At 45.3% G+C, this 12983-nt stretch overlaps 1 protein-coding gene and 1 long non-coding RNA gene across 2 annotated transcripts in view; one reads left to right on the forward strand and one right to left on the reverse strand.

Annotated features, from left to right (window-relative positions):
* Window positions 1–6226, forward strand: part of SP6 (Sp6 transcription factor) — a 30658-nt gene extending 24432 nt beyond the window's left edge. Inside the window, exon 2 of the mRNA XM_079949914.1 lies at window positions 2589–6226. Coding sequence (XP_079806040.1) covers window positions 2625–3728 — 1104 coding nt within the window. The 5' untranslated portion in view covers window positions 2589–2624 and the 3' untranslated portion in view covers window positions 3729–6226. The remainder of the gene's footprint in view (window positions 1–2588) is intronic.
* A 4769-nt stretch (window positions 6227–10995) lies between these two features.
* LOC307201160 lies at window positions 10996–12559 on the reverse strand. Its single transcript, XR_013832599.1, has 2 exons — window positions 12451–12559; window positions 10996–12118 (listed from the first exon to the last, which is right to left on the reverse strand). It is a non-coding gene; the product is annotated as an uncharacterized lncRNA (long non-coding RNA).
* Between the last annotated feature and the right edge of the window lie 424 nt (window positions 12560–12983).

Here is a 12983-nt window from a genome sequence, read left to right on the forward strand (position 1 = left end):
CTAACTGGGCTTCCCTGCTGAAATTACACTTGGTGGCAAATATGGATTTGTTGCTATATAATAAACAAATGAGGCCTGCAGCGTGGAGCATTTCATCCAGGATTGTAGCCAGCCATGACCACTTCCAGGATATTCTATTTAATATCCCCTGCCCTGGTTTTTTTTTTTGGGTATTCCTTCCAACTGTTGGATAGCATTCTGTGGCTGCTGAGTTTTGGAAGCTATTTTCCCTAAATATTTGTTTGTTTTTCACAAACCTTGGGGTTTCCCTACACCAGCTGATACCTTTCTCTTGTGCATAGAAAGAAATTGAACGTTGAGCTATTTTTGAGTGAGGAAAATAGGCAAAAAAGACACTGCCGACAAGGGCTGCCATGCGGCTGGATTTCCCCAGATATTTAGCTGATTTCTGCCCAGACACAGCTTGCTGAAGTTGTAGTTAAGAAATATTAGGTTCCTCACTCCTGGAATACAAAGTGGTCTAGCTATAAGGGAAGGTGAACTTGGACCTCCTCTGCTTATGATTGCACTGTTAGGATTGTTATTTTCTGGCAGGGCTGCTTTATGCCACACAGAAATTCAGCAACTGAAGCTTTTCCCAGCATGACAATGCAGTGATGGCAAAACCTTCACTTGTGAAAACCCGAGGAACGGGCAATAAATATGAAATAAAGTTCTGTTTTATGGAGAGCTGCTGATCTCAAAATGGGAACGGGTGGAGGGCCTCTGGAAGAAATGGGGAGGGGGTAAACAAATGTTCCATGATTCTTTATAGAACTAAGAATCTCTATTCTACGGAGAAAAAATGTTCAGAAACAATATGTATTTCCTGACATCCATAAACACCCATAAATAAAAAGATAGCTTGGCTTGTCTGTAGCTGTTTCACCCTTAGTGTGTTGGGTATCACAATGGTTTGTGGACTCTTCAAGCACCTCTTAGTTTTTCTTAGCTTTGCTTGGCAGGCCTCGAATCTTTATTTTCTTCCCCATCAGAGTGGGAGGAAACAGACGGTGCGTTTTTATGCTTTGCAAAGTACTCAGCAAACCCTCTTCCCTTCGATGGGACAAGGCAAGAGTTGTGCCATCACAGCTAAGTCGGCTGAAGATCAGATGGTATAATTACTGTTATCTGCCTTGCAGAAGCCGACGATTAGAGGGTCTGTCTCTAAGAAAGGCTTTTGAAGAAAAAGAGAATAAGCTATATTTAAATCTCTTCCCCACCCCATACCCTCACCACAACAACTTCTACCAGTGTTGTTTTTTAAAAAAGAACCGAATGTGTCTACGCTACGCTCCAGACGTCCTTTTTATTGTGCATTTATGATGATTTGCACTCATGATGGTAGCAGTTATATACTATCCAGTTTTCAATAGTGTTTGCGCATGCACATGTTTCAGGGCAGATACGACGCTTTGTTTCCGATTGATGCCATGCCCCATAGCTTTCTGCTGAAATCCTATAACTTTTCAAACCACAAATGTTCCCAGGTTGCATTGAGGGGTAGGTTGTCCCACTTTTGTTGCAAGAGTGTCCCCTCCAGGCAGCAAGAACGTAGGGCAGCGTCACATAACAACTAATAAAGCAGGATGGTGTGTGGAAGGTGTAGTATTAATCCACCACGAATGCACTATTATTGTGTCAATGACATGTTGCAAAACAAACATAAACCAGTCAGGAAGGGCCAGCAAACAGTGGCTTTCAAACTAGGCTTCTGGGATCTCTGAGGTTTCTCAGAAAAGGGTCAGGGGGTTCTCAGTGAAAGGATCATGTGATCCATTTGGGATCCCACTTGCAGGGAACAATGTTCTAAAGCATTTTAGAGAAGTCATCTTTCACAAGAAATTCTGCCATAGCTTTGTTGTCAAAAAATTGTTCCCCTGGGATTTTGGGGGGATTTCCCAATAAATACTGGTTTGCATCCCACCTCCTTGGTTTTACCCAGCACCAGCTAAACAGTATGAAATGGGGGGAGACTATGCTGCCGCATCCGTTTTCTTGTTCCTCTTGCTTCATACTTCTTCTGGTCCTGGGAGACGGGGGAGGGGAGCATGCCACAGCCAGCAGCTTCCCCCGCCTGACTCATCTCTGCCTCTTGGCCTCCCTCATCCCACTTTCCTGCTTCAGCTTCTGCCTCCAATTCTGGACTTCTCTCTGCCACAGACTCTCCCTGCTCACTAAACCCTGTTACCTCTTCAACTTCTGACACCTCCTCCTCCCAGTCTTCTCCCTCTTACTGCTCGTTGTCATCCCTGAGCTTTGAGCCTTCTTCCTTCCCTTGGTGGTTCTCCCGCTTGTGCTTCCCACCATTCTTCTGCATCCAGCCAGTCCATGACAGTACGTTAGGCAGAACTGCATAGAAAAATGAGTATATTGGGATAAATCCACACTAAAATGCTGGCGAATTCTCATAAGAACTTGGAAAACCAGCAAACTGGTATGGAAATGCGGAGAACTGAAGATGGGGAAAATGAGAAACCAAGAAACCAAAATTGCCTGTCCCTTAGAGGGAGGATTACGCTTTCTGTGCTGTTGTTTGCTGTTGTCTCACAACCATTTCTTTCTCTTCCTCCTTCTTTCCTGTCCAGGTGTGTCTGAGAACTTACCCACCGAGGAGTTCTGCAATGCTCACAGCCGTCTGTGGTTCTCTTGGCAACCAGTGTTCAGAGACACCCCGTTCCTCTCCAACCCACGTAGAGCTGCAGCCTCTGCAGACCTTCCAGCCCCACACCAGCCCGGATAGCGGGGGAGATTTCCCGTCCCCTCTGCAACCCACGGAGCTCCAGCACCTGCCTTTGGCTGGGCCCGACACGGAGTATTCGGGCAATGCTGGTTACGAGCTGCATGGGGCTTCAAGGTTAGACCTGGACGGCGAAAGCCAGCTGGCCCCTGGCCCGTACTCTAAGCTCCTACAGGCAGCACCAGATATGGCTCACCACTATGAACCTTGGTTCAGGCCAACCCATCCTAGTAGTGGCGCTGACGATGGTGGCATCAATCCATGGTGGGATCTCCATGCCGGATCCAGCTGGATGGAGCTTCAGAGTGGTCTCCAGCCGCCGGGCCACACAGGCGGACTTCAGCCAGGGCTGGGTGGCTATGGCACTGCAGAACATCAGCTCTGTGGCCCGCCTCACCACCTGTTGCCTTCAGGGCCACACCTCATGGGCCAGGAAGTGATCAAGTCCCTGGATTCTACTCAGGAGCCCCACCCAATGGAGCAGGCTGGGGATGGTAGCGGTAGGCCAAAGAGCTCAAGGCGCTCCGTGACCCGGAGTTCTGGCCAAACCGCCTGCCGGTGCCCTAATTGCCAGGAGGCCGAAAGGGTGGGCCAGTGCCCTGACAACTCCAAGAAGAAGCACCTCCACAACTGCCACATCCCTGGCTGTGGCAAGGCCTATGCCAAGACATCCCACCTGAAGGCCCACCTGAGGTGGCACAGCGGCGACCGCCCCTTTGTCTGCAATTGGCTGTTTTGTGGGAAGCGCTTCACCCGCTCTGATGAGCTGCAGAGGCACCTTCAGACCCACACGGGAACCAAAAAGTTCACCTGCCCTGTTTGCAACCGGGTCTTCATGAGAAGTGACCACTTGAGCAAGCACATGAAGACACATGAAGGTGCTAAGGAGGAAGGAGAAGGAGAGGCCAAAGCTGGGACAGAGCCTCCTGCAAAAGTCAAACGGGAACCTGACGGAAGCTCTTCGAGTGCGGCTTCCCAACCCAACTGAGCCTTTCTTCCTCGCCATCTCTCCATCATGGTGCCTCCTGGCCTACTGACTTGTCCTCCTTGCTCAAGGCTCTGGGATGACACGACACCCTCTAAGCCTGAACCTTATCCTGTCCTTGGAAGGAGAAGTTATTTATTCCCTAGGAGGAAAGGACGATGTTGTTGGGACACACTGGGAAGGGCCACACCCTTGAGCAGCTTTCGGCTGGGTGTGTTGAGTGTGTGTTTGGGGAGTATGGGAGGGATATTTTTGAAGGATGGTCTTTGAGGTGGGTTGGGCTAAGTGGAATCTTCTAGGCAGATACAAATGGAGGGATATGGGCCTTACCTGTCTCCATCTTGAATGATGGGTTTCTTGTCGCTATTATACACAGAGAACACACAAGTGTGTTAACAGTTATGGTGGAACGACATTCTTCAGTTTAAGCTTGTAGAGATTTAGGGGGTTGGATCTGCTATTCAACTCCCGCCCACCCCAGGTCTCTGATTTAGTAGGTAACAAGGCTACCCTAGTTTTGTAGGCAAAATAGCTACCACACCTCCATTGGATTTTTTTTTATTTTATTTTTTTGGAAGGATAATGGGCAGAATTGTTGGCTTATGTCTTAGATTGCTACCTTGCTCTGTCCCTGAAGCCTCTAAGGCCCTCAACCTTATCCTTAACTATGGATGTTTTCACAAGTGGCTCTGAAAGTACATTTTAGTTCCCCTTGTGGTACTTTATAGCCCTTGTAACCTAATAAATCATGCACTACAGATTTATTTTAAAATTTTCTTAAGGACCAGGCTGAAATGTGAGTTTATACACATATTCAGCACTTTCTTTAAGTCACCTGTGAAAGGATACAATCTCCAAAACTGTGTTTATACCCTTAACTAGCTTCCAGGCTCTCTCCCAATAGACATTCCTGATCTTAAAACGATAGGAGCAGGAGACTGCTCCTGTAATGTGAATCTTCGTAACGTGTTTGTAACATCACAGGAGTGTGACAAATATTTAAAAATCATCGATGATTTTCAACTCTTAAGGAGTTGCAAAATCCAAATTGAACGCAGACATATCAGCTGCTTCCGTACTAGGTGTTTAGTGTGGAATAATGCCCTGTTCATTCACATTTGGGGTGTGTGTATGTGTGTATGTGTGTCCAATACAGCATTGTTATCCATTTATAATCTTCCCTGTGTTTCTTCTGTCTTTTCTTACCATAGAAAATCTATCATTTTCTTAGGACAGAAGACTGTAGATGCCCTTAGCATTACCCTTCCATCTTTTTTAGAAGTGTTGTGTCAACATGGACAGTGATGTATCCAGCAGGTGAACGAGTCTGGGTTTTATAACCCTTTTTAATTGAGCTGTTAATTAGTGAAAATACACTTTTCTGGCTATATATATATTTTATTTAACTTTTAAAACATGAGCCAAATGCTGCTTAAATTAAAGTGCCATAGCACTATAAGACTCTCATGCTAATAAAAAATACTAAGAAGAAAGCTGTTTCAAGTCACTGCCATTTTAGAAGTGCACATCCTCCCTCCTAATTAAATGCTTCCAAGCTACATTTCTGATCCAGTTTTATTAAAATATTAAAATATTAGTGAAATACTGCTTAAATTAGTGTACTGCAGTGCTATAACACTAATGCAAATTTTTAAAAAGAGGGGGGAAACCTTTCTGGTCATTGCCATTTTAGAAAAGTGGCTTCCCTGATGAGCATACAGAAAAAGTATGCAGGACCATGGAAAATCTATTGCAATTCTGCTTGTAGCTTACAGTGGGAGAGCAAGGACTTATTAATGCTAGGCAGTCACACAGTTAATTCTATGGAGTTACATTGCTGTCCTGTTCAACAATAAGGAAGTTTCTAGCCCTCATTGTTGTAAAGCAGAGCTTAAAAGCATCTCAGTGGCGCATACAAAAAGCACTATGGGAGTACTGAAAAGCTAAACTATACCCACATTGTTGTTTGTGCAGAGGAATCGTCCTTAGGTGAGAGGGAAGGTGTAGGGAGAACTCACATAATGGCCTTGTTTACATGTAATGCTAAGCTAAACAAGGGCTAAGAACAGATGAGCAGTTGTGCTGGTACACAGTTAGAAAATCACAAGTGTTGTGTTCCTCCCCTGCTTCTGCTGTGCTACTGGGAGTTAAGCCATGGTTTGGCTAGTTGTTACATGCAAACACAAATACATGGTTTGTCTCTCTAAACAAACCACACACAGTAAACATTGGTTACAGCTTGTGATTTGTTTGGAGGGGAGAAAAGCTCATTCATGCTAAGCCATAGTTTGTCTTACTGTGATGTGAAAACCAGGCCAATGAGCATATTACTACACTGATATTGTGTACTTGCTGTACGCACACGGATTGCATTGGGTGGATTGGTGGCATGGATCTTTCCCTTCACTCAGCCCAAAATTCTCAAGTGGTTTGAAAACAGAAATTTTGGGTAAGAAATTATGCCTCAATCACTGATGCACAGAACTTACCTGTGATAAAAACCCATGTCTTAAAATTATCCCTGTACTGAAGCAAATGGATCTGACTATAGGTGAGCTCTCTCTGTTGATGTTTCAGACACAACATTTTTAGCTGTATTTCAAGAGTTCCTAATATTATTGCATTTGTAATCCCTGTTAAAAAAAATACCACACACACCAGACCTAAAATGTTGCACAGTGAAGCAATTGTATGCATTTCCGCTTTGTTTGTTAAATTTGAAGGAAAGGGTTCAGATTCAAAATACACAATTAACTGTATTTCTATTTGTACCAAATGGGAGGTGTCCTGAGATTCTTTTTTCTGCAGCACAAAATGTATTGCGTTCTTTGTCTACATCCTTAGCCCACTGAGGCACCTGCTACACTAATCTCTCAGTCACCACACAAATTTCAATGAAACACAGTTTTGCAAAAACGTTAAATTTGATGGATGGGATTTTTGAAACCCAATTTCGAAAGGGTGGTCTTTAAAAAAACACACACACAAAGCTCCGTATAGAGTTTTCTTGATATATATTTGGAGACAGTCATGTAAACTATCGCATTGCCAAAATCCAGTCTTTTGGTTGTATCTTAGTCATAGAGTAGACCCATTGAAGTCAATCGGTTTAATGTCAATGTGTCTACTTTGAGTACAACTTATCTGGCTACAACCCTTTGTATCCCCCTCCCCCCACAAGTCCAACAGCATCCCAATATAATAATACAGTAATACAGTATTCTGCTAACTATATTCCAAATAGCAGAATTCAGACTTGAAGTTTTGCAGGCCAATCAGATTTAGGAGAATGGACTGGAGACTCTTTCCCACTTAATCCCCAATTTGTTCCAGCTCTTCAAAGCCTCTTCCCACACCCCACAATCTTAGCATTTTTCTTCCTCATTAATGACCCCACCTGGAAAGTTCAACCATGTTGCCTCCTGCCCAGTAGGGGTTTCTCCCTTGCTCTTTTTGTCTTGTGGCAATATCCTTGGCTCCACCTGCCCTTTTCCCCAACACGCAGCATGAACGTTGCTCTAGAATGGCATGAGGGAGGATGTTTGGAGAGAGAGAAATTGTGTGGGATCTTGTGCAGCCTCACAGCAAGAAGGTGTCCAGACATGTCCAGGCCAGAAAAGGAGAGAGGAAAAGAATATATAACAACAATTGCTTGGGAAACGCTTGTTAAAAACATAACTCTGCCCGAAGGAAGAATCCTTTTTACACACACACACAAACACTAAGGGGAAGGGAATAACTAATGGCTCTGCTCTCTTAATGTGCTCTCCCTGCCCCCTAGCAGAGCAACAAAGGCCCTTCCAGTGATTATGTCTTTTTACAAGCTTGGATTGGCTTCAGTTTTAAACTAAATCTGGGCATGGTATGGACTAGGCTATGGATCCTGATTTTTTTTTAAAAAAAATTGGCATTGGGTTCTTCTTCTGAAAACCCTTATTCTTCTCATTAGTTAGGCCTGGGTTTCCCAAACTTGGGTCTTCAGCTGCTTTTGGACTGCAACTCCCATCATCCCTAGGTAGCAGGACCAGTTGTCAGGGATGATGGGAATTGTAGTAAAAAAAACTGCTGGCGTCTCAAGTTTGGGAAACTCAGAGGTGGCAACAGAACCCCAAATTCAGGGTGCTGGGTGCAGGGGCTGGGCTGTAGTTAAGTACAGTGTTTCTGTACTTATTCAAAGCTTTATTTTCATTCTAAAAACAGGGTGAACAACTAGGGGTTAAAATCTATCTGGAACCTATCATGCTTTCACCTGGAAATCCTTCCCTCGGATCATGTATATTTGCGGAGGTTGTCTAGTGAGGGAAAGGTTCGTGTTCAGAGGCATCCCTCAGCTAGCATAGAAGAATGCATGATTTGAGAATCAGTGAGTTGGCTGAAAACAAGTTTGAGGACTTTACAGTCCCTGCTGCTCCCTGTTCTAAATGCTGGTAACCAGACTGTGGTAACTCAGTGGTGATAAAAATGTTTTTAGGCAGGTTATGCTTAGTCATGGTGAGAGGGGGAAAAACACCATGAGTGTTGTTATCTTTCCTATCACCTTTTACATTCTGAGGCATTTGAAGAAAGCGAAGCCCTGGTGAGCTGAGCCATGACTTGAGTTCGCAGCATGATTTCCAGGACAATTTACCCAGATATTATTAAGTCCAGTTCTTGGTGCTTTCCTGCCCGTGAGGGTGGCCGAATGTCCTGTTTTATAGGGGAAAGTCCTCTTTTTGAAGGGCTGTCCATCCCAAGTACAGTTTAAAGATAAAGAACCCTAAGAAAAGAGGAATAGCTCAGTCAGTAGAGCATGAGACTCTTAATCTCAGGGTTGTGGGTTCGAGCCCCATGTTGGGCAAAATAGTCCCGCACTGCAGGGTGTGGGACTAGATTATACTTGTGGTCCCATCCAGGCACACACACAAGGCATGTAATCACAGGATCCTCCACTATGGTGAGAAGTATTGTATTTCTATTCACCGTATTTTTCGCTCTATAAGACGCACCTTTTCCCTCCAAAAAAGTAAAATGTGTGTGCGTCTTATGGAGCAAATGCAGGCTGCGCAGCTATCCCAGAAACCAGAACAGCGCTCCCTCTTGTTGTTCTAGCTTCTGGCTTAGCCGCGCTCTGTCCCTTCCCCCACCTCTCACAAAAGCCAGCAAGAGCCGCATTCCCTTTAAAGAGCCGCGTGGAGCGTGTGTGCAGCTCTTGGGGGCTTTTCCCCGAGGAGGGAGAAGGGCAACCCCTCAGTGATGGGCTGCCCTTCTCCTTCCTTGGGGAAAAGCCTGCAAGCGCCGCACACACGCTCCACGCAGCTCGTGAAAGGGAGCACTGAGCAGAGCCTGGGATGCATACAGGCTCTGCTCAACGCTCCCTTTAAAGAATTTTTCCCCCTTGCGTTCCCCCTCTAAAAACTAGGTGCGTCTTATGGAGCGAAAAATATGGTAAATTATAGTTGTCATTTCTAAATTTGTGTGTATACACATAAAGGAGCATGAATCATTTTAATGCAAATCTGCACCCTTTCTTGTCCTCTTTTTTGTTTTTTTGGCGATGCTCATGCAGTCACTCTCCTGCCCATGGGTTTTCAGCATGCCTTCGAAACTGAACTAGTGCACTGGACACTCGCAATCCACATGGAAACAGCAGCATCCAGAGTCACCGCTGGCTAACAACAGTAGCCAGTCCCCGTGTGCAGACTCCCTTTCTCTCCTTTTCCTATTACTTGTGACCTTTGCTGAGGAACTGCTTTCGCTGTAGGAGAACAGCACAAGGCCAAAAGTGCGGTGTCAAAATAGCCTCGGGCCCCAGAAAACAGCCCTGACCCAAATTGTCCAAGACGAGGTACGTGTGTGTGTGCAAGTAAATCTCGACAAACTTAGCGATGTGGATAAGCTCGGTAGCCCAAACCTTCCAGAAAAGCTGAGGATTAAATGTGAACGCGGGTGGCGTCGGCGTACCTGAGCAGGAGAAGGCAACTTAGCCAGCCCCAAATTAGTAGGCCATCATTTCCCTTCTGGGCGCGAAGGAGATCCCACAAAGCAGCTGGCTCGTGGCTGGATCTGCCGTGTGCGTTTCGTGCAACATGCTGTCCATTGAGCGATTGCCAAATGCCGAAGACACCTGCTGCTTTCCCACACCCACTTCTCTCTCTCTCGCCCGCCACTCTCTTCGCCTCGGGGGAATGCTCAGGCAGGGGGAGGCGGGAGCAGTTCCCAGAAGCCAGAGAAGCAGGCCGAGCCAGGATTCCAAAGAGATGGCCCAATTGTGTGGGGCAGAGAAGAGGGTGTGTTGTACACCTGCCTCCTTTGCAACCCGGGCCTTATACATTTCGATTTGATTGGATTTGCACTTCTCTCGTGTTGTGCATTCCGGCTGCTGTTGCCTGTGATTTTAACTGAAATCGTAACATTTATTTTTTTTAATACAGAACTGTCATCGCTTGTCAGGAAAATCCCCTCTCAATTTCTCCCCATGGTATTTTTAGGGTGTTAATCAGAGTTGGAAGGGAACACAACCTAGTCCAATCCCCTGCGATGCAGGAATCTTTTGCCCTACATGGGGCTCAAACTCACAACCCTAAGATTAAGCGTCTCATTCCCTACTTACTGAACTTTCCCAGCTGTCTCTCCTCTGGTGGAGGAGGCAGATCTGAATGTATGGAACCAAGTGTTTGGTGGCCGAGGAAGCAGGTTGTTTTCTTGCTGTCTCCACCCTCCCCCATCCGAAAACCCCATTTTAAAAATGAAACGGCTTGTGTTTTGTATTAAGGATTATTGCAATTACTTTCCTACCCCACCCTAGCCCGAGATCGGTGAAGCCCTTGAGCAAATAATAACAAGAACTGGATTTCCCCGCTAGCTGAAGTATAATGAAATTAAAAGGAAGGGATTTTTAGGGAGGGAAGTAAATACGAAACAAGCAGGGTGAAAGGGTTATATATCTCAGCCTGGAGTCTTGAAACCTCAAAACTCAGGTTTCTGTTCATAGCTGGAGGTACTGGTGGTCCTGTTGCCAACTTTTGCTGACTTTTGCTGACTGCTCGAGACCCTCAGTCGCTTCTGGGCTCCCTCCGGGATTAGGGACCCTGAAGTGTAAACTTCATTAGTTTCATAGCAGATCCGCCCCTGCTTCTAGCCCAGATTACTGAGCTGCTGCTATTGCCTTGGCATAGTATGTGGTTACAGCCAAGGGCATTCAAGGTGCCCTCCCTGGCTTTATTGGACAGAAACAGACAGCTTGGTTAAATTTCCTCACATGCTTCAGTTCCTTATGCTAGGACTTTTCAAAAAGGAAAATCCACCTTGTCTGCCTCACAAATCCTGTTTCTTAATCCTAAATGTGTAAGGTCAGTATGTGGTTACTTGGTGATGAAAGGAAAGGTACTTTGTGCATGCTCAGAGGCGTTTTTCTTATAACTGGCATTCCTCATTTTGGGTACTGGTGCTGAAAGTAGATTCCAGGGCTCAGCCTTGGCACAAGTGAAGCCCATTCTATTCCCCAAGAAGAACTCCACACCTGCCAACCCATCAGCTATATTAGGGTTTTCTGCCTTCCACCTCCTCCTGCTTTTTCATTCAGGATTTTGCCAGTGAGACAAGGAGACAATCCGTCAGCTGCTTTTGCTTGCAGAGAGACTCAAAGCCTGACACTTTAAAATTTACAAAGTTCTGTTTCCTTTGCTTTTTCCATTTGACAAACAAACAAAAATCAGCCAAGCCATGTGAAAATCTTGTGACTCTGGGAAGCTTACCCTCTCAAATCATTTCCCACAGTTTGTGGGAAGAGCAGAGGTCTGGAAATTCTACAATAAAATATTTTTCAGGAGCTGGCCTAGTACCTTTTCCTCGAACCCCCTGCCAGGAGCGGTACTAAAGATCTGCAAAAGGAGATCTGCTTTGCTTTTTTGCTGGTCAATTTCCTTTAGTAGAAACATTCCCATGCAGTTTTCACATTTTTCTTCACAGCCATGAGGACTGAAAACTTGTTTCACTTTAAAAGGTGGGGAAAACAGAAAGATTAACAAATTCAGACGGCAATCCCTGCTAGGAAGTCATTCCCAGTGAAATAAATAACAGTTGTTACAATGATACAGTGCTTACAATGATTGAGCTATCTGTCTCAAATTTGCCCATCAGTTAGAAATTTACATGACAATTCGAGACTCCTTGGTGGCTTCTTATCCTTATGATCCCAGAAGGGAACATATAGAATGGCTCATTTCCAAAGGCTATTGAGTAACTTTTGTATTGAGTTTTGTAGGTAGCCACAGAACCCTTCAATCTCCCCCTTCCACCATGACTCTGTGAGAAATTGTAGCTGAGGGGCAAAAGGAAGCTGCTGGGGAGATCTGAAAACCCCTCTATTGACTGAGGAGAACGAATGGCTTTGTTAGAAAAATCCTGAAATCTCCCTTCACCTAGACCAGGGGTCAGCAAACTTTTTCAGCAGTGGGCTGGTCCACAGTCCCTCAGACCTTGTGGGGGGCCAGACTATATTTTTTTGGGGGGAGGACATGAACAAATTATTACGCCCCACAAATCACCCAGAGATGCATTTTAAATAAAAGCACACATTCTACTCATGTAAAAAAACCAGGCAGGCCCCACAAATAACCCGGAGATGCATTTTATATAAAAGGGCACATTCTACTCATGTAAAAACATGCTGATTCCTGGACCGTCCGTGGGCTGGATTTAGAAGTCGATTGGGCCGGATCTGGCCCCCGGGCCTTAGTTTGCCTACCCATGACCTAGACTGTTAATGTGGGGCTAAGTACGGTACATATTACAGTTGATTGGTTTGAGATGTGTGTGGCAATTATTTATCAATGGGGAAAACGCAGGGACAAGAAACAAACAAACACGACACAAAAGGAAGTCTGGATGAGAGCCCTAGGTAGACCAGAATGCCCCAAATTTGATCTAATGCCTTTTGCGACACTCTGCGTCGAGTAGGCAAGTTACTAGAGAGCTGAGCAGCTTAGAAGCACCCATACGACCTGCTACATTATGGGATCAGTAGTGGAGCAAACTGTTTTGTAGGACCTCGTTCTCTTCCCCTCATCCCCAAGTGTGCTAAAGTAGAGCAGTTCTAGGGATGCAGAAAAAAGCTATGGCATCAGAATATTCTGTTTTTACGTCTGGAAATATTATTGAGGGTTAGTTGCTGTTTCAAATGAAAAATAAAGGCTGAGCACACACCGAACATTGAAAACGCATGACTGCGCCCTGTCTCACCCCGCAAAGAACATTGGGAAATGCAGTTTGTTAAGGGTG

This window comes from Podarcis cretensis (assembly GCF_951804945.1).
Source record: "Podarcis cretensis genome assembly, chromosome: 13".
In the NCBI taxonomy this organism is placed as follows: domain Eukaryota; kingdom Metazoa; phylum Chordata; class Lepidosauria; order Squamata; family Lacertidae; genus Podarcis; species Podarcis cretensis.